This window comes from Pleurodeles waltl, chromosome 11 (genome assembly GCF_031143425.1).
Source record: "Pleurodeles waltl isolate 20211129_DDA chromosome 11, aPleWal1.hap1.20221129, whole genome shotgun sequence".
Classification (NCBI taxonomy): Eukaryota; Metazoa; Chordata; class Amphibia; order Caudata; family Salamandridae; genus Pleurodeles; species Pleurodeles waltl.
The window spans coordinates 490,050,906-490,071,158 of NC_090450.1; the positions used below are offsets into that span (position 1 = coordinate 490,050,906).

The 20,253-nt window shown below is 46.9% G+C and overlaps 1 protein-coding gene across 2 annotated transcripts in view; it reads right to left on the minus strand.

The window, feature by feature from the left end:
- Positions 1-20,253, minus strand: part of ADAM9 (ADAM metallopeptidase domain 9) — a 463,250-nt gene that overhangs the window by 255,012 nt on the left and 187,985 nt on the right. For both annotated transcript variants that reach the window (XM_069213868.1, XM_069213867.1), the window contains exon 5: positions 5,566-5,642. In XM_069213868.1, coding sequence (XP_069069969.1) covers positions 5,566-5,642 — 77 coding nt within the window. The remainder of the gene's footprint in view (positions 1-5,565; positions 5,643-20,253) is intronic.

Here is a 20,253-nt window from a genome sequence, read left to right on the forward strand (position 1 = left end):
TGCAATGTTGGTGAACTCATTACCAGTCAAAAATAAGATATGATTACCCTCCTAGTTGATTGTAAATATTGAGAGGGTGCTTCTAAGATAACAGTGCATTTACAAGATGCAACTGGAAGTTATTTAGCATGGGCTGTCCAGCTTTGCCTGGGATTTAGTTAGGAGGACTGCAGGTCTGCGGCAGACTTGTAATTGGCTGACTATATGCTTTTTGATTAAAAGACATAGGATGGATGGGATGGTTCCTCCAACTTTTGAATGTGCTTTAGGCTTTCGTAATTGGTTGTCCCTTGCTACATATATAGTATTGGTTTGCTTGGTGAGACAATGGGAGTGCCAGCTGAACCTCATGGGTGCTTTATCCTCTTCAGTATGCCCATCCTGGAATGTCAGGTAGTGTCTGGGACAAGACTTTTGAGGGTGACAGGTATGTTCCCCTGCTCGTGTAAGTATTCCACAATTGTGGGGACACTGAGGCTGATAGGGCCAAAACACCCATTTTGGTGCACTCCAGATGATAACAGTATTAATCAAACCCAGCTAGTTGTTTGTCCACACCATGCAACATTCCTTTAGCTTATTGTGAAAGTGCTCCTGCAAAAGATAAATATTCACAGAGTTCAGTCTCAGACCTTGCATGATTCTGGATTCTAGTGAGATTGTGTGGAGCTTGAGGTGGCATTCTCCCATTGGAAAAGTAGATCTGCTTTGTGTTTGCCAGATCTAATGTCCAAGGAGTGGACTATATCTGAAGTCCCTCAGTTCATGCATGGAGCACCTATTTTGCACAAGAGGAGGGTAAATGCGGAATAGTATTCCCTGAAGAATCTACTTCAAACTGCTCAAGGTCACCAAGCGAGTAAACAGGCTGCTTCTCATAATTCAATAGTTGTGGGGCACTCCAGCCAGTGAAATGGGTGGCTCTGGTGGCATTTCTGTGGGTAGGTCCCTTTTCAGCAGCGTACCACATGCTGAGGGCATCTAGAAATGATGACAACATAACAATGGGCCTTTCTCTGGTTATAGCCTAACAGCATGCTTTAAAGCGGCCTATGGACGGGTGTCTGGTTCTGTTAACTCCCTCTTTGATAGCTGAGGTACAGGAATAACTGTTGGACTGTTATTGTATTAGCCTACAGTTAAGTCAGGTCATCCATTCCCTGATCTTCATTCTATCTCTTGCTTGATTGAGTGGTTGACTGGCATCTTTGTTCAGCTTCTAGGTGGCTCTTTGTATTTGTCAGAAGAGAAAAGGCAGTTTGTACATTCAGCCTTTGTAAAATTGGACACTTTGTTGTTCTAATCAATCACTGTATGTTTCCAATGAAAAGCTATTAACATCTGAAACAGGCACTGTAAAATGTAAAGGTGAAAGACTTAGAGGTGAATGTCTTATGCAAAGAACATAGAAAAGAGCATGTAGAGAGAAAGCAAAGTTTGTTAATGAAAAGACGCTATGCGAAGGCTCATCACCAGGAATAATACAAAATCCCTTCATGTATCCTGCCTCCTTCTGGGTATTAGAATATTTTCATTAGATTCAGCTCAGCCTAGCTAATGGTAAATGAGACAAGTAGAATACCCTTTGTTATTTTGATGTGTTATTACCAAGGATAGGCCTATAACTGTGAGGAAATTAATTTCATGTGTCTATGTTTAAGAATTTGACTGCTACAGACTAGTTTATTTCATTGTGCTGTCTGTATGGTATGAAATCTTGGTATACAATATGCATGAACCTTTGGTGTTCTGACTGTGTGGTACTGTTTGCTGTAGTCGTTCATGTGCCAGCACTTTGACTAGAGTGAATGTCGCCTACCTGGCCAGAATGCTGATGCAATTGCGAGACCAGGCCATTTGTGAGGCATGTGACAGTTGGTTTTTGAGCAGATCAGAAACTTGAGAGGTTGCAGTGAAAAGAATGAGACCAGGTAGCTGGAATAAAGCTCTTTTCAGAGGGACTGCTAGTCCACAGACATTGTCGTTATGGGGGACCGCAAGCACTCTGCTCATACAGAAAGGATTGCCCATTTTTGTAAGGCCTACATGAAAAATGCTAAGATGGTAGCGTGGTGACCTATAAGGTCGAGGTTAAGACCTAACAAAAAATATTTTTGGGTAATCAAAATCAGATATACCCGACTGAAAGACCTACAGCAGCACAACAGGTTATTGGTGCATGCCAGAGGGTACAGGTGAAAATGTGGGATGCTCAAAAGAAATGTATTTTAAACCACTGGCATTATTTTTCATGACAATCTCATATGAATGATTTTGCATTGAACCAGCAGGGGTGAATAGGTAGGATGGCCAACTCCCTCATACGCTTCTGCACTCTCCATTATCTGAATTGACTGTTTATTTTATAAGCAGGGGAGGACTGGGTGGGGCATGGCCTGACCAGCGGATACGGCGGATGCATTCTCGTGGAGCTCCTAGCGGTCACCTTTAATCTGGCAACATCCTGCTCCACACTGAGTTAAACCTACTATCTAGACCGGTTCTGTCCTGGTGAGGATAAAGTGGGATATTGAAGGCGGCCGGCTCAACAGCAAACTACTGGTGACACACTGGACTGTCCGAGGGCGTGCCACAGGCCACAAGGAGTCTGAGATGGCAGAGACAGGAGCAGCCCCGGAGATTTCTGACAGCCCGTGGGCTCGAGTGCGACCTTCGGCTGCTGGCTGGAGCATACAGTCAGAGTTCCTCAGATGCCACCCGAGCCCTGCAGGGGCAAAGGTTGCTATGTTGGTCTGCGGCGTTGGAGGTGGCTCCCGTTGATGGCTCTATTGGGAGTGGGAGCGCCAGCGCCAGTGTAGAGACCAGGCTCAATAGGCCCTAGAACAACAGATAAAGTAACTGGAAGAGGGCAGCCAATTGACTGCTAAGCACGGGCGCGGCGACAACTCAGATGTATACAGCAGCAATATCAGCAGCTGCTCCTTGAGGAAGCCAAGCAGTCCTGGCGGGCTGCACAGTTGTTTGTACCAATGGGGACATAAATCGAGTAAGATGCTCCACAGGTTGTGTCATATAGACAGCTCACAGGCGCATCCCAACCCCTGTAGTCTGTGATGAGAAGGGCCAATTGTTAGTTACTGCACAGGAGGTTGCCCAGAGTTTCGTCTCATACTATAGGGAAACCTATGCCCGCAGAGAGACATTGACCCTAGATCAAATAGTGGACTTTGTAGGTGCTCTGCCCCTTCAGACTCTCTCAGACGCTGCCCTGGCCCAACTAGATGAAGCCGTTACAGAAGCCGAACTCGCATTAGCCTTATCAGCCATGCAAACAGGGTGGGCTCCGGGTCACAATAGTTTCCAATGCAAATTCTTTAAAGCTTTTGTTGTCAGACTAAGGAAGTGACTATTGGGCGTGATCCATTCAGCACTTGGGGGCGAGCTGCTCCTGTTGGACTGGCGACATGCAGAGCTTGTGGTCGTCCCCAAACCAGGCCGTCCACCAAAAGATCGAGCATCGTACAGTCCACTTTCTCTCCTGAATATGGAGATGAAACACCTGGCAAAAACAATGGCCTGCAGGTTAGTGAAACACATTTCTGACTCAGTCCATCTAGCCCAGACAGGCTTCATGCCATCCTGCACCACACGCCACAACATATGATGTGAATATAATACACTGGCCATAGCCGATCGCCATAAGACACCATCAGATGAGCTCCTGGTCCATATCCACAAGGCATCTGATTCTGTTCACTGGGCTCAATTTTTCATTCTTATCCAAAGAATGAATCTTGGCCCTAAATTTATATCCTATGTCCAACTATTGTATACAGACCTATCAGCAACAGTCAGGTTCCCGGGTGCCCTTTCAGAACCTTTCCCAGTTCAAAGGGGCACAAGACAGGGGTGCCCCTCTATCCCCGGTCTAGCAATGGGGACAATGGCCCCGTGGGTCAGGATGGATGCCCAGGTGCGGGGATTAGAGTGGAATTCTGGGCTGTCCAACAGAATAAGATGATGTATTTTTCTTTCTTACTGAGCCGGAGAACTCAGGGTCACTGATCATGCAGATTATGTACATTTTTAGGGTGACCGACGGTGTCTCTATGAATGCTGCAGAAACCAAGGTCTTGCCCGTGAATGGCTATACTGGACCCATTGGGTGGGAACCCTGTCTAACTCTCGCTGAAGGTGGCTTTAAATATCAGAGAGTATTTGTCTTTTTCAGGCGAGATTCTGTCATGGGCCAGGAACCGATCATCTGCCTTGACCCAGGTAAGGGAAGAGGTTAGGATCTGGTCACTCCTGCCACTGTCTTTGATGGGCAGGTTACCATTACCTGTGACATTCATGAGAGGTAGATGAACATCCACATAATGCCCTTTTGTAGATAAACATGTTGTTAGAACATGGGACGCAGCAAATTGTAAGGTTCTGAAACACCCTTCTTTTCCAAGATCACTTGAGATATGGTGGTTGCAGCCATTCCAAAATACATGCCGGGACTTGTCCATGGACCCGATGGAGAGATGGGGAATGTTTTACACACTGGGAAACTTGGAGCCTAGGGGGGATTTTTATAACATTTGAGAAGGACAAACGTACCTTTGGTGTGGGTCCGGGAATTTTCTGCATTCGTCAAATTAATAAACACTGCAACAGAGATTTGGATGGGATTCAAACGTGTGCTCCAGACTACTGCCATTTTAGATTTGATGTTAGAGTTGGGGCACGCAACTCAAGAAGTGTCACACCCATAGAGTGCACTGAAAAAGCATGGCACAAATCAACCTTTCACAGCCTAGAGTAGGTACGATCAAGATTTGGAAGTGCATTTAAAGGATAAGGAATGGGAGTCTACTTCTGGAGAGGTTCAGACCATAGCTAGCAATGCTAGATTTAAGTTAATGCATTTCAACTTTGTGTATGAATCTTATCGGGCCATGTCTCATTCACACAGAATTTACCTGTGCAGACTCCTGACCTGCCCTTGCTGTATGAAGGGTGATTCTGACTTTCTACATATGACCTGGAGTTCTGTTCAATTTTCTGCATTTTAGGAAAGGGGGTGGATAATTTAAGGTGTGGTTTGAGGCTACAACTTTAAGAAAGTGTTCAACATTGCCTTTTAAATCAAATCCCTAAGCCTCAGTTTTGAAATTGCAATTTATGTTTGCTTCTCTGGGATTAGTCTTGGTGGAATGCTGAGCTGCCATCCACTGGATTAGCCTACAGCCTCCCGAGATAGCATACTGGGGGAAGAATGTGTGCGAATGGGCTACTGCAGAGGAAATTAGAATGAAAACGGTTAGTACAGATGATAATGTTGCTAAAGATTTACATGATTGGTCTGAGACATGTTTGGATGGGTGGGGGAAAAGACTGCTTGGGGACTCTTCAGAGTAAAGAAGATGGCACTGTTTGATGGGTTATTCCTCTATATGGTTGGATCTTTGTAAGTTGTATGCTATTGCTATTAAATGCGATGACACTCAAAGATTAGTTAATGTACATTGCCACAGTTTTTCTATTATGATAAACTTACAAATAAAATTTCGAAAAAACAAATCTTTAACATAACTGTAACAGTGTATTCAGTACCTTAGTCCAAAGCAGGTACTCAGAGCTGCTGTTGATCCCTGAACACCCTCCAGATATCCATGATAGTGACAATGATCCTATAAACAAAGGAAATAATTAGTCAACCTGAGACCTAGCCACTGACCTGGATTTGTTTGCGAAAAATGTATGCCAAAAGGTCCATGCAAAAATATATATAATAATTTCAGCTAAGGGATGAGCAAAATTATTACCTGAGCAATAATTATTTTAATTTAAATGTATGTATAAACGGGTTTGTACATAATGCCCTCTTGAAACAAGCCATTCCTGTCACTTTCTAAATACCCTATGCCCCAAACCAAAGATACCTTTTCAATGTATAAACTATAGAAAACACTAGATCCAGCAAAGAGCTAGTTGTCTTCATATATTTTCAGGTTCTGTTTTACTGAGGGATAGTAATAGCTAACACAAAGTTCAAGTTGACTATTAAATGATGACGGGTGATACTCTAAAACCGGTTCCAGGATGCTTGAGTCTGGTCCAGGGAGGACCTGGCTTGGCAGTTCGGGCTGGACTACTCCCATAGGGTGCAGGGTCAAGACTGATTTGCATATAGCTGGGTTCAAACTGGGGTGATGCGGCAAGCAAAATAACGATGGATTAAACCCAGAATTGTGACTGGGGGTGAGTGTTTGAAAAGTTTCAACATTCCGACCATCATTTTATTTTGTGATATTGACTATTAAATGATAGACAGACAGTGGGAACTGTGTAATTGACATGGAGGGAGAGGTACAACCATGATACGTGGGTCCCATGACTGATACATATAACGTCAGAGAGATAACAGTTTGTAAAGACTGGTGGCCAACCATTAATCTCGCATTTAAATCATCAGTATGGAAGAAGTGAATTTAATGAACATTCACTGTTTCTTCACATCAAACTGATGTCGACAATTCACTAGCATTTCACAACTTTCAAAGATTATTAAGTACATCTACGTAAACTCCAAGTGAAAAGAAAGGTAGAATATTTGTTGTAGTTGAGCTCGGGCCATAAGTGTCACCAGTGGAATAACTGCCTGCAGCCACACATTTATTCAAAGAGCACCATTTGTGCACAAAGATTTATTTTGCATGTGTACCACGTTTTGTAATTTATATCCTGTAGTATCATTCCTTTCACAATTATGTGCCATGAATAACCATTAATAGAGATATAAATGCCCTACCTGTAATAAAAGCTGACCCAATGTCCTTACTAACAGTATATTTATGACATCACTTCTTAACTGTAAACACAAAATACACATCTACTCTAACTGCAATCGCTACAGTTGAGTTGTGGTATAGTGATCCATTCTAATGCTTCCATTTTCTTACGATAATGGCATTACTCCTAGTCCTACTCCCTCGCCTTCCTTTTAACCAATGAGGCCTCCCGCCTCCCCTCTAGACCCTCCCTTCCCCTTTCAAAAACCCCCCCCACCCTTATCCCCTCCTGTACAAAAACCAAGCCCAAGCTGCAACTCGGACAGTCCGTACCGGGAGGGTGGGAGGGAACGGAAAAGGAAGGCGAGGGAGTAGGACTAGGAGTAATGCCATTATCGTAAGAAAATGGAAGCATTACCTCCCGTCCCTCCCTCGCCTTCCTTTTAACCAATGAGACATAGCAAGAAAACACACAGGAGACGGACATCGAGTTGCAAGACCTTTATTTAATATCCTGCACCAAGAACATCCCAAACATTATCTCATAGAGGATAAGACCCGGTGACCTAACACCGACTCCAAACTACCCAAGTCCGACAGCCTATAATGACGCACAAACGTCGAAGGAGAAGCCCAAGTGGCGGCCCTGCAAATTTCCACCACGGAAGTCCCCTGAAGCTCCGCCACCGTAGCCGCCATGCCTCTGGTAGATCTCCCCTGAATCCCTTGAGGAGGAACCACCCCTTTCAAGGAATAGGCCAACAGAATTAAAGATCGAACCCACCGACTCAAGGAAGCCGTGGAAGGTTTTTTCACCTTTGCGAGCCGGACCAAAATTAACAAACAGTGAATCCCCTTTACGAAAAGGAGCCACCACCCGCAGATACTCCAACAAAACCCTGCGCACATCCAACGAATGCAAACGGACCTCCTCCCTTGAGGAGGGATTCGGACAAAATGAAGGAAGGATGACCTCCTGCCGGGAATGGAACGAAGAATTGATTTTTGGAATAAAGGAAGGTACCGGAACCAGAACCACCCGATCGTGAAAAATCTTACAAAAAGGAAAAGAACAAGCCAATGCCCCCAATTCCCCCAACCGACGAGCCGAAGTAATGGCTACCAAAAAGAATGTCTTCAAAGATAGATGGCGCAAATCACAGTCCCCCAAAGGTTCAAAAGGGGGCTCCGTCAACACATCCAAAACCAAGGACAGATCCCATGAAGGAAAAGAACGTACCGGGCGAGGAAATAAATTAACAAGCCCTTGAAAAAATCTCGGCATCAAGCGCCCTTCATCCTGAAGATTACGCCATGGTCCTCTGAATGCCTGAATAGCCGCCCACTGCACCCGAAGAGATGCCACTGACAACCCTAAATGAGCACCGTCCTGCAGGAACTGCATCACCTCAAAGATAGAAGCGCAGGTAGGATCTAACTCACGACTTAAGCACCATGACGAAAACACCTTCCACTGTCTACCATAAGAAAGCAAAGTGGAACGTCTCCTCGAAGCCAGCAATGTAGAACTCAAAGCTACCGGCACCCCCAGACCTGTCAATCCCCGTCGTTCAACTTCCAGGCCGTCAAGTGTAACCTTCTCAATGACCCCAATGGGAGGCAGGGAAACTCCAGGGGAGACGGACAAAGAGGCAGAGGCCACATCCTCCCCTCCGCCATCAGCCTCAACAAGGGGAACCAATTCGCCCTCGGCCAAAGTGGCGCAATTAGGACAACCCTGGACCCCAGATCCCTCACACGTAACAGAAACGCCCTGAGTAGTTGAAAAGGAGGGAACGCATACAAAAGGCCCTGCGGCCAAGGACATGACATCCCGTCCACCTCCCATGCTTGGGGACATCGAAACCGGGAGCAGAAGCGATCCACTTTCGCATTCCCTACTGACGCAAACACATCCAGCACTGGAAGACCCCAAAGCCGAACCAGATGCTGAAACAGAGACTTCCGGAGAGAGAAAAGTTGAGAGGAAGGAATCACTCTGCTCAGCAGATCCGCCCGAACATTCACCACCCCCCGAATGTACGTAGCCCTGAGAGAAGGAACCCACTCCTGAGCCCACACAAAAATCTCCCTGACTAGATTGAACAGAGCCCTTGACCTGGTCCCTCCTTGCCGATTGACATAAGCCTTGGCCACTAAGTTGTCTGTGCGAACCAGAACCGCCGAACCCCTCAGGGAATCCTGAAAATGGACCAGAGCCAGGAATACTGCCCGCAATTCGCGCCAATTCGACGACCGACTCGCCTCCCGAGGGGACCAAAACCCCTGAATCTGAGCCGACCCCATCCATGCCCCCCAACCGGAGAGGCTGGCATCCGTCGTCACCACCACGGGTCTCAGAGGCGATAAAGAAACCCCTATCCTCAGGTGGTCTGCATCCAACCACCATTGCAACTCTCTGTGAATCAATCCGGACCCTGGAACCCTGTCCTTCAGAGAACCGGACCCTGGTGTCCACCTTCTCAAGAACCATGTCATCAAGCACAGGAGATGGAAACGTGCCCAAGGAACCAGAAATATCACCGACGCCAAATGACCCTGCAGAGGCAACCATAGAAGAGCTCGGGGAGCAGACCGCCACAATACCTTCTTTACCAAAGCCTGTAGGACACCCAACCGTTTTTCTGACACAGTCACCAACCCAAGAAGAGTCTGAAACCGAGCTCCCAGAAAAACCAGATCCTGGGACGGCACTAAGTCTGACTTCTCCCAATTGATTAAAAATCTGTGGTTTTGCAGGACCCCCAGAACATGGACCACCTGCTTCTGCAAAAGGTCTCGTGATTGGGCATGAATCAAAATGTCGTCTAGATAAGGATGCAGAAATACCCCTTCTGAATGAAGCAAAGCCACTAGAGGAGCCAGCACCTTTGTGAAAATTCGAGGAGAAGATTTTAGACCGAAAGGCAGAACGCAAAACTGATAATGGTCCTGACCCACAGCAAACCTCAGGAACTTTTGAGAGGATCTTGCCACCGGTACGTGTAGGTAAGCGTCCTGCAGATCCAGTGACACCAGAAAGTCCCCGTGTCTGACAAATGGAAAAATAGTCTGAATGGACAGCATGCGGAAATGCACTGTCCTGATCCAGGTATTCACCTCCTTTAGATTGAGCACCGGCCGAAATCCCCCTGAAACTTTCTGCACAAGAAACAAGACCGAATAAGTGCCCTGACCCCGTTCGTCTAGCGGAACGTGGGAAATGGCCCCCTTGACCAGTAAGTCCCGCACTCCGTCCAATAATGCTCTTCTCCGTGACCCCTCTGAAGGCAGAGGTGTGGGACGTACCCCTGAATCTGGAGGAACCACCACAAAATCTATGACATAACCATTGGCCACAATGTCTAGTACCCAATGATCTTTTACACTGTCCTTCCAAGCCGAAAGAAAGTGACTCAGTCTTCCCCCAACCGGCCCTCTGCCAGGCCCACAGTGATTGTCAGGACCCCTTCTTGAAACCACCCCGGGTCGCAGTAGCAGACTTCTTAGTTGAAAAACGCGGCTGAAAACGCCTTTTCCTAAATGAAAAGGATTTAGCATCCCTAGTAGGAGAAGATCTGGAATGTTTCTTCCACCCTGTACCCGAAGAAGAACCCCCTTTATAAGGTAAGGCATGCTTCCGTTCCTTAAAAGCCTTGGAAAGCATGGATGGCAATTGTTCTCCAAACAAGGTACGACCTTCAAACGGCAGTCTCAACAAGGCCGCCTTTTCCCCTGGATCAGCCTTCCAGGAACGCAACCAGAGGGACCTACGAGCCCCAATCAAAGACCCAGATGCCAGAGCCGAAGTACGGACTACATCCGAAGACACATCAGCCAACAATCTGGCCTGCTGCTCCATACCAGCCAGGAGCTCCGAACATTCCGCCCCTTCCTGTACAGCCACCGCCAGATTATCAAAGTCTTGAACCAATGACTGTGACGCATAAGCAGAATAAATCCCTGCCCTCAGCGCCAGATTCTCCGCAGCAAAAGCCCTCTTAAGACCCGAATCCACTTTACGGTCAGTGGCATCCGTAGGCACACAATCCTCCGGATTGACTGCCGTTTTGCCAATCAGAGTAGCCAAAATAGAGTCCAGGCGTACTGAAGGAGGCAAAACCTCCTCACCCTCAAGTAAGTAAAGTTTCTGAAGGAATCGTGGAACCTGAGCCTTATCCACATCCTTCCACTCACGAAACACCATATCCCTCACAGGTCCCTGAAAAGGCATGGCAAACTTTGAAGGTGTCTTATATTGAGGAAATAAATGAGAATCCGAGTTTGCAGGTTGAAACACTGGGAAACCCAAATTGTCCCGAACATGTGCCATCACTTCCCACATATCTTCTCTGGAAACATATTTCCCCCCAGATGACGTCGATGGGGCCTCATCCTCACTCTCCGATGAGGATTTCCTAGCTGCTACCGATGAGTGCGCACATTTAGACTGACCAGTCCTGGCCACGCCTGCTTGTAGTGCCCTGGTCACCGCCACCTCAATCATATCCTGAACCTCCTCTCTGGACATGAGGGGAGTACCCCTGCCAGGTACCTGTGAGTTCTCAGGAGTAGTAATGCTAGCCTCACCCCCCTCCTCCTCCGAGGAAGAAGAGACAATCCTACGTCTCTTTGCTGGAACTTTAGGCATGGTAAACAAATAATCACTGACTTGAACCCCAAAAAACTACCCTCTATATAGGCACCTGGTCCTCCCCCCAATCAGGGCTCCACCAATCCCTAAAGAGGTCACCTATTTCATCAAATACCTAAAAACCACGGGCCGAACGCCCGTCCTACCTGAGAGCATCTCAGAATTGAATTCCCTCGGTTCCCCGCGGCTCCGCGGCGCTGAAACCCGGAAATCAACGTCCCAGCCACAGAGGGCCGGCTGACCCCGTCAGCCGGCCTCCAGGACACGCCTCTCGATCAACCATGCTGCTCGTTCAAGACGCGCCCCAGCCGTAGCACTCCTCGCGGAGCTCCGCGTCCCGAGGAGTGCCTCCATCAACGACCTCCAGGCCCCGCCGTGCAGGTAAGAAAGGGAAAGAAAACCGTCTAGCGTGGGCTAGACAAAAGAACAGGAGGGGATAAGGGTGGGGGGGGTTTTTGAAAGGGGAAGGGAGGGTCTAGAGGGGAGGCGGGAGGCCTCATTGGTTAAAAGGAAGGCGAGGGAGGGACGGGAGGTAATGCTATTTACCAAAATCATCACAGTGTGTATAGTAATTGCCTCCGTTGAATCACAACTCCCACTTAAAAAGATAAAACTATGACTATCTTTTCAGGGCCCTTTCTCCTGCAATTTTTCACAGAAATGGCTTTCATGAGCTGATAAGTGGCTATTTATACCAGAATACTTGAATACAAAACTACAGAAGTCAAACTGCATGCAAACAAACTTCAAAGCTGATATTAAAAAATAACATATATTTAACAGCTTAAACTATGCCTGTGACAAACTGCAAACTACATCTTGCTGTATTTACTTTCAAAATGCACAAATGAAGATGAGCAGGTGTGACTTACTCATGCAGAACCCCTGGGTTTCTCATGAATTTCAGGAGTAGTAGGAAAGTAAGTCACAAAAAAATGTATGTGACTCTACCAGGCATTTCATATAATCAGGTAATTCCTTTTAATTTCATTCAATGAATTCGTTTTAGCATCCTGTAGAGTGTTCTTCATGTCTGTTATGACACGAGGAAGTCCTTTAATAGACTTTATATTACTCCTGAGCTGTGACATCAATAATTTCCTCATATTATTAAACTGACAACTCTGCTGTAATAAATCATTACAGTTGAGTTCTAGTTTCACGGTGCCATACATGGCAACTTTTTAGAAGAGGAAAGTGTCAGATTAAAAATAAAAATAATCAGGAGAGTGCATTACCCGCATTGGCCTTTATTAAAGCCAAGGTGATTTTAGGCGGGAGACAGCTAAAATAAAGCCTTTTTTGGATTAAAAAATCGGGAGTCTTGTGCTTGAATCAGGTCTATTGGCATGTATGCAGTGCCTTCTATGAGAGTATGAGAATATGCACCATAAAGAATGAGCTAATTAGTCATGCAACGTGTCATATACGTGGCAGCCCAAGTGAGACACTTCTCCTTTACCGACTGCTTCTCACGCAGGGCAGAAAAAGAATATAAAAAAACGGATCATGAAAGTAAAACTACCAAACTTCTAGCAAAAAAACACACAAAAAAACCAAGGCTCATAAAATAAAAGTACGGCCCAGAAGTCTTATCAACAATAATCCAGAATAAAGATAATCAGGTAATTTACTCTAAATATGTAAACTTACATATCATGAATTGCTCAACTGACTTTTTGACTTGTATACACTGTGCATGTACTTCTCTAAAAGGCAATACACATGGCAACATTTTAGGAACGGGAAAAAGGGAGATATTGAAAAACAAATCGGGAGAATGTATTTTATTAATTGACTTCTAATGAAGCAGTAGCAATTTCAGGGTTGAGATGGCTAAAATAAATCCCCTTTTTGCTTTAAAAACTGGGAGTGTCTCTCCTGAATAGGGTCTACTGGCATCTATGCAATACACTCACTGGAAAATAGACTACCTCAGTGGTTAGCACCCTGTGGTCCGGGGACCCCTAGGGGTCAGTGAAACCTCCTTAGGGGGTCCGTGACTGCTTAGAAAATTAATTAATGTTAACAGATTAATCAAGTGTATATAAATAAAGTGTATATGTAAGGAAATGCCTCCTTGGCATGGTTACCCCCCGACATTTTGCCTTTGCTGATGCCAAGTTATAATTTGAAAGTGTGCTGAGGCCTGCTAACCAGACCCCAGCACCAGTGTTCTTTCCCTAACCTGTACCTTTGTGTCCACAATTGGCACACCCTGGCATCCAGGTAAGTCCCTTGTAACTGGTAGCTCTGGTACCAAGGGCTCTGATGCCAGGGAAGGTCTCCAAGGGCTGCAGCATGTCTTATGCCACCCTGGAGACCCTCACTCAGCACAGACACACTGCTTGCCAGCTTGTGTGTGCTGGTGGGGAGAAAATGATTAAGTCGACATGGCACTCCCCTCAGGGTGCCATGCCAACCTCACGCTGCCTATAGGTATAGATAAGTCACCCCTCTAGCAGGCCTTACAGCCCTAAGGCAGGGTGCACTATACCATAGGTGAGGGCATAGGTGCATGAGCACTATGCCAGAGTAGCCATAAGAGTATATGGTCTGGGAGTCTGTCATACACGAACACCACAGCACCATGATGACTACACTGAAAACTGGGAAGTTTGGTATCAAACTTCTCAGCACAATAAATGCACACTGATGCCAGTGTACATTTTATTGTAAAATACACCCCAGAGGGCATCTTAGAGATGCCCCCTGAAACCATACCCGACTACCAGTGTGGGCGGACTAGTTTTAGCAGCCTGCCACACACCAGACATGTTGCTGGCCACATGGGGAGAGTGTCTTTGTCACTCTGTGGCTAGTAACAAAGCCTGTACTGTGTGGCGGTGCTTCTCACCTCCCCCTGCAGGAACTGTAATACCTGGCGGTGAGCCTCAAAAGCTCACCCCCTTTGTTACAGCACCCCAGGGCACTCCAGCTAGTGGAGTTGCCCGCCCCCTCCGGCCACGGCCCCACTTTTGGCGGCAAGGCCGGAGGAGATAATGAGAAAAACAAGGAGGAGACACTGGCCAGTCAGGACAGCCCCTAAGGTGTCCTGAGCTGAGGTGACTCTGACTTTTAGAAATCCTCCCTCTTGCAGAGGGAGGATTCCCCCAATAGGATTAGGGATGTGCCCCCCTCCCCTCAGGGAGGAGGCACAAAGAGGGTGTAACCACCCTCAGGGCTAGTAGCCATTGGCTACTAACCCCCCAGACCTAAACACACCCTAAATCGAGTATTTAGGGGCTCCCAGAGCCTAGGTAACTAGATTCCTGCAACCTAAGATGAAGAAGGACTGCTGAGCTGAAAAACCTGCAGAGAAGACGGAGACACCAACTGCTTTGGACCCAGGTCTACCGGCCTGTCTCCCCACTTCAAGAGACCTGCAACAGCGACGCGTTCCACAGGGTCCAGCGACCTCTGAAGCCTCAGAGGACTACCCTGCATCTAAAAGGACCAAGAACTCCCGAGGACAGCGGCCCTGTTCCACAAAGACTGCAACTTTGCAACAAAGAAGCAACTTTTAAAGACCACACGTTTCCCGCCAGAAGCGTGAGACTTTCCACTCTGCACCCGACGCCCCCGGCTCGACTTGTGGAGAACCAACGCTACAGGGAGGACTCCCCGGCGACTGCGAGCCCGTGAGTAGCCAGAGTTGACCCCCCTGAGCCCCCACAGCGACGCCTGCAGAGGGAATCCCGAGGCTCCCCCTGACCGCGACTGCCTGCTTCTAAGAACCCGACGCCTGGTAAGGACACTGCACCCGCAGCCACCCAGGACCTGAAGGACCCGACCTCCAGTGCAGGAGCAACCCCCAAGTGGCCCTCTCCCTTGCCCAGGTGGTGGCTACCCCGAGGAGCCCCCCCCCTTGCCTGCCTGCATCGCTGAAGAGACCCCTAGGTCTCCCACTGAACTACTTTGCAAACCAGACGCCTGTTTGCACACTGCACCCGGCCGCCCCCGTGCCGCTGAGGGTGTACTTTTTGTGCTGACTTGTGTCCCCCCCCCGGTGCCCTACAGAACCCCCCTGGTCTGCCCTCCGAAGACGCGGGTACTTACCTGCTTGCAGACTGGAACCGGGGCACCCCCTTCTCCATTGAAGCCTATACATTTTGGGCACCACTTTGACCTCTGCACCTGACCGGCCCTGAGCTGCTGGTACAGTAACTTTGGGGTTGCCCTGAACCCCCAACGGTGGGCTACCTTGGACCCAACTTTGAACCCTGTAGGTGGTTTACTTACCTGCAAAACTAACAAACACTTACCTCCCCCAGGAACTGTTGAAAATTGCACTGTCTAGTTTTAAAATAGCTTATTGCCATTTGTGTGAAAACTGTATATGCTTTTTTGCTAATTCAAAGTTCCTAAAGTTCCTAAGTGAAATACCTTTCATTTAAAGTATTGTTTGTAAATCTTGAACCTGTGGTTCTTAAAATAAACTAAGAAAATATATTTTTCTATCTAAAAACCTATTGGCCTGGAATTGTCTTTGAGTGTGTGTTCCTCATTTATTGCCTGTGTGTGTACAACAAATGCTTAACTACCCTCTGATTAGCCTACTGCTCGACCACACTACCACAAAATAGAGCATTAGAATTATCTCTTTTTGCCACTATCTTACCTCTAAGGTGAACCCTTGGACCCTGTGCATGCTATTTCGTACTTTGAAATAGTACATACAGAGCCAACTTCCTACAGTATGTAAAAAAAGTGGCTAAATGTAGAAATGAACATTTTTAAACATATTGTGAATGTCAAGGAATTTGAAATTGGATGCTAAAATTTAGTAACTTCAGATTAATTCATGGGAGCAGTGCACGTGCATCAGATAGAATGTAGTGTGGACGATGTGTGGCTTTAATTGAATTTAGAAAAGCGCCAATCTTCCTATTAAAATTGTTTTTTTTTTTATTTGTTTGCAAAATAAATAAACATTTTACCGTTTGTGTATCCGTTTAATGGAATGCTTGTTTCTGGATTTTTTGTATATTGTTTTGCAGTTCAAATCATCAACACTGTTTAGGCCTGGGTCCCCGCCTACCAGTACTGACTCAGTGGAGGGTCCCCGGATTCCAATAATGATTCAGAAGGGGTCCCCAGTTTCCAGTAGTGATAAAGTGGGGGTCCACAGAAGTAAAAAGGCTGGGAACCACTGGATAATCTATTTAAGAGAAGCAGCAATAAAGGAGGAAGATGGCTTTACATGTTTCTATTTTCTACAGTTTTTCAGAATGTTTGTAAGGTTCTCGCTTCTTTTAACGTGGCAGCGAGAGTAGCAGCAATAAGGGACGCATTGCAAATAAGGGTTGTTAGGGTTACAGTTAGGGACAAAGATTATCAAGCAATGGTTAAAGGTAGGAATTAGCCAGTTTAACCTGTTCTGTGCCCAGGACGTAATTGTTACTTCCTGAGGCACAGTGCTGCTGTGACCTGAATGTAACCATTCCGTCCTGGTCACAGAGCCCAGAGGCAGCGCTAGCGCTCCCCCTGTGGTGTTCCCCCCCCACCCCCACAAGTCAGGGATGGAAGGGGAAGCCCTTCCCCTTCCACCCCCGACTCCCCCAGTGATGTCAGCGCGCGAGTCACAGGGTCTCCCCCATCACGCTGGAAGCTCTGCTTCCAGCGCGATTGAAAGAGGAATGCAAAGCATTTCTCTTTCAATCCCATGGGGGAGGCCCGGAGGGGCTTCAAAGGGAAGGAAATGTATTTCCATCCCTTTGAAGTCTCTCCCAGGGTTTCAAAAGCCGGATTGCTTGCAATCCGGCTTTTGAAACCCCACGACACCAGGGATTATTTTTTTTCTCTGAAACTGACAAAAGGGAGCGACCCCTTAGGCAAGGGTCGCTCCCCTAGGGGGCAAATTATATTTAGGCCATTCTGCCCCCCTTGTGGGCAGATTGGCCTATTTTGATGAGGCCAATCTGACCCCAAGGGGGGCAGAAACCATTAGACACCAGGGAGTTTTTTGTTTTTTTTTGCGTGAATTTCCCGGGGGGGGGGGGCATTTTTTGGGGAAGGCCTTTTCTGCCCCGCCGGGGGGAGATCGGCCTATTATTAGGGGGGGCAGAAACCTATAGGCACCAGGGATCTTTTTTTATTTTTTTATTTTTGTTATGTTCTCTTTTTTTTTTTAGGTGGGGAGCGACCCCTTAGGCAAGGGTCGATCCCCTAGGGGGCAAATTATATTTAGGCCATTTCTGCCCCCCTTGGGGGCAGATTGGCCTATTTTGATGAGGCCAAAACATTAGACACGAGGGAGTTTTTTTTTCTTTCGTGAATTTCACGCAAGGGGAGCGACCCCTTACACAAGGGTCGCTCCCGGGTGGGGGGGGGGGGAGCAAATTTCTTTTAGGCCATTAGGCTATTGGTATTAGGCCGATCTGCAGAAAACCACTAGGCACCAGGCATCTTTTTTTTGCGCCGTCACGCAAGGGGAGCGACCTTGTAGGCAAGGGTCGTTCCCCGAGGGTTGGGGGACAAATTTATTTTAGGCCATTTCTGCCCCCCATGGGGCCGGCTGAGCTAGAGTCCAAAATCCACAGGTAGTCACTGTTTTCTTTGAAAACCCACACAAGTGAGGTATCATTTTTATCGGGAGACTTGGGGGAACGCTAGGTGGAAGGAAATTTGTAGCTCCTCTCAGATTCCAGAACTTTCTGTCACCGAAATATGAGGAAAACGTGTTTTTTTGGCCACATTTTGAGGTTTGCAAAGGATTCTGGGTAACAGAACCTGGTCAGAGCCCCACAATTCACCCCATCTTGGATTCCCCTGGTTTCTAGTTTTAAAAAATGGTCTGGTTTGCTAGGTTTCCTCCGGTGCCGGCTGAGCTAGAGGCCAAAATCCACAGGTAGGCACTGTTTTCTATGAAAAAATGTGATGTGTCCACGTTGTGATATGGGCCATTTCCTGTCACGGGCACTAGGCCTACCCACACAAGTGAGGTATCATTTTTATTGGGAGACTTGGGGGAACGCTAGGTGGAAGGAAATTTGTGGCTCCTCTCAGATTCCAGAACTTTCTGTCACCGAAACGTGAGGAAAATGTGTTTTTTAGCCAAATTGTGAGGTTTGTAAAGGATTCTGGGTAACAGAACCTGGTCAGAGCCCCACAAGTCACCCCATCTTGGATTCCCCTAGGTCTCTAGTTTTCAAAAATGCACAGGTTTGGTAGGTTTCCCTAGGTGCCGGCTGAGCTAGAGGCCAAAATCTACAGGTAGGCACTTTGCAAAAAACAGCTCTGTCTTCTGTGATGTGTCCACGTTGTGTTTTGGGGCATATCCTGTCGCGGGCGCTAGGCGTACCCACACAAGTGAGGTACCATTTTTATCGGGAGACTTGTGGGAACGCTGGGTAGAAGGAAATTTGTGGCTCCTCTCAGATTCCAGAACTTTCTGTCACCGAAATATGAGGAAAATATGGTTGTTTAGCCTAATTTTGAGGTTTGCAAAGGATTCTGGGTAACAGAACCTGGTCAGAGCCCCACAAGTCACCCCATCTTGGATTCCCCTAGGTCTCTAGTTTTCAGAAATGCACAGGTTTGGTAGGTTTCCCTAGGTGCCGGCTGAGCTAGAGGCCAAAACCTACAGGTAGGCACTTTGCAAAAAACAGCTCTGTTTTCTGTGATGTGTCCACGTTGTGTTTTGGGGCATATCCTGTCGCGGGCGCTAGGCCTACCCACACAAGTGAGGTACCATTTTTATCGGGAGACTTGGGGGAACGCTGGGTGGAAGGAAATTTGTGGCTCCTCTCAGATTCCAGAACTTTCTGTCACCGAAATGTGAGGAAAATATGTTTTTTTAGCCACATTTTGAGGTTTGCAAAGGATTCTGGGTAACAGAACCAGGTCACAGCCCCACAAGTCACCCCATCTTTGATTCCCCTAGGCCTCTAGTTTTAAAAAAGGCACAGGTTTGGTAGGTTTCCCTAGGTGCCAGCTGAGCTAGAGGCCAAAATCTACAGGTAGGCACTTAGCAAAAAACAGCTCTGTTTTCTGTCAAAAAATGGGATGTGCCCACTTTGTGTTTTGGGACATTTCCTGTCGCGGGCGCTAGGACTACCCACACAAGTGAGGTATCATTTTTATCGGGATACTTGGGGGAACGCTGGGTGGAAGGAAATGTGTGTCTCCTCTCAGATTCCATAACTTTCTGTCACCAAAATGTGAGGAAAATGTGTTTTTTAGCCAAATTTTGAGGTTTGCAAAGGATTCTGGGTAACAGAACCTGGTCAGAGCCCCACAAGTCACCCCATCTTGGATTCCCCTAGGTCTCTAGTTTTCAGAAATGCACAGGTTTGGTAGGTTTCCCTAGGTGCCGGCTGAGCTAGAGGCCAAAATCTACAGGTAGGCACTTTGCAAAAAACAGCTCAGTTTTCTGTGATGTGTCCACGTTGTGTTTTGAGGCATATCCTGTCGTGGGCGCTAGGTCTGACCACATAAGTGACGTATCATTTTTATCGGGAGACTTGGGGGAACATAGAATAGCGAAACAAGTGTTATTGCCCCTTGTCTTTCTCTACATTTTTCCCTTCCAAATGTAAGACAGTGTGTAAAAAAGATGTCTATTTGAGAAATGCCCTGTAATTCACATGCTAGTATGGGCACCCCGGAATTCAGAGATGTGCAAATAACCACTGCTTCTCAACACCTTATCTTGTGCCCATTTTGGAAATACAAAGGTTTTCTTGATAGCTATTTTTTACTCTTTATATTTCAGCAAATGAATTGCTGTATACCCGATATAGAATGAAAACCCACTGCAGGGTGCAGGTCATTTAATGGCTCTGGGTACCTAGAGTTCTTGATGAACCTACAAGCCCTATATATCCCCGCAACCAGAAGAGTCCAGCAGATGTA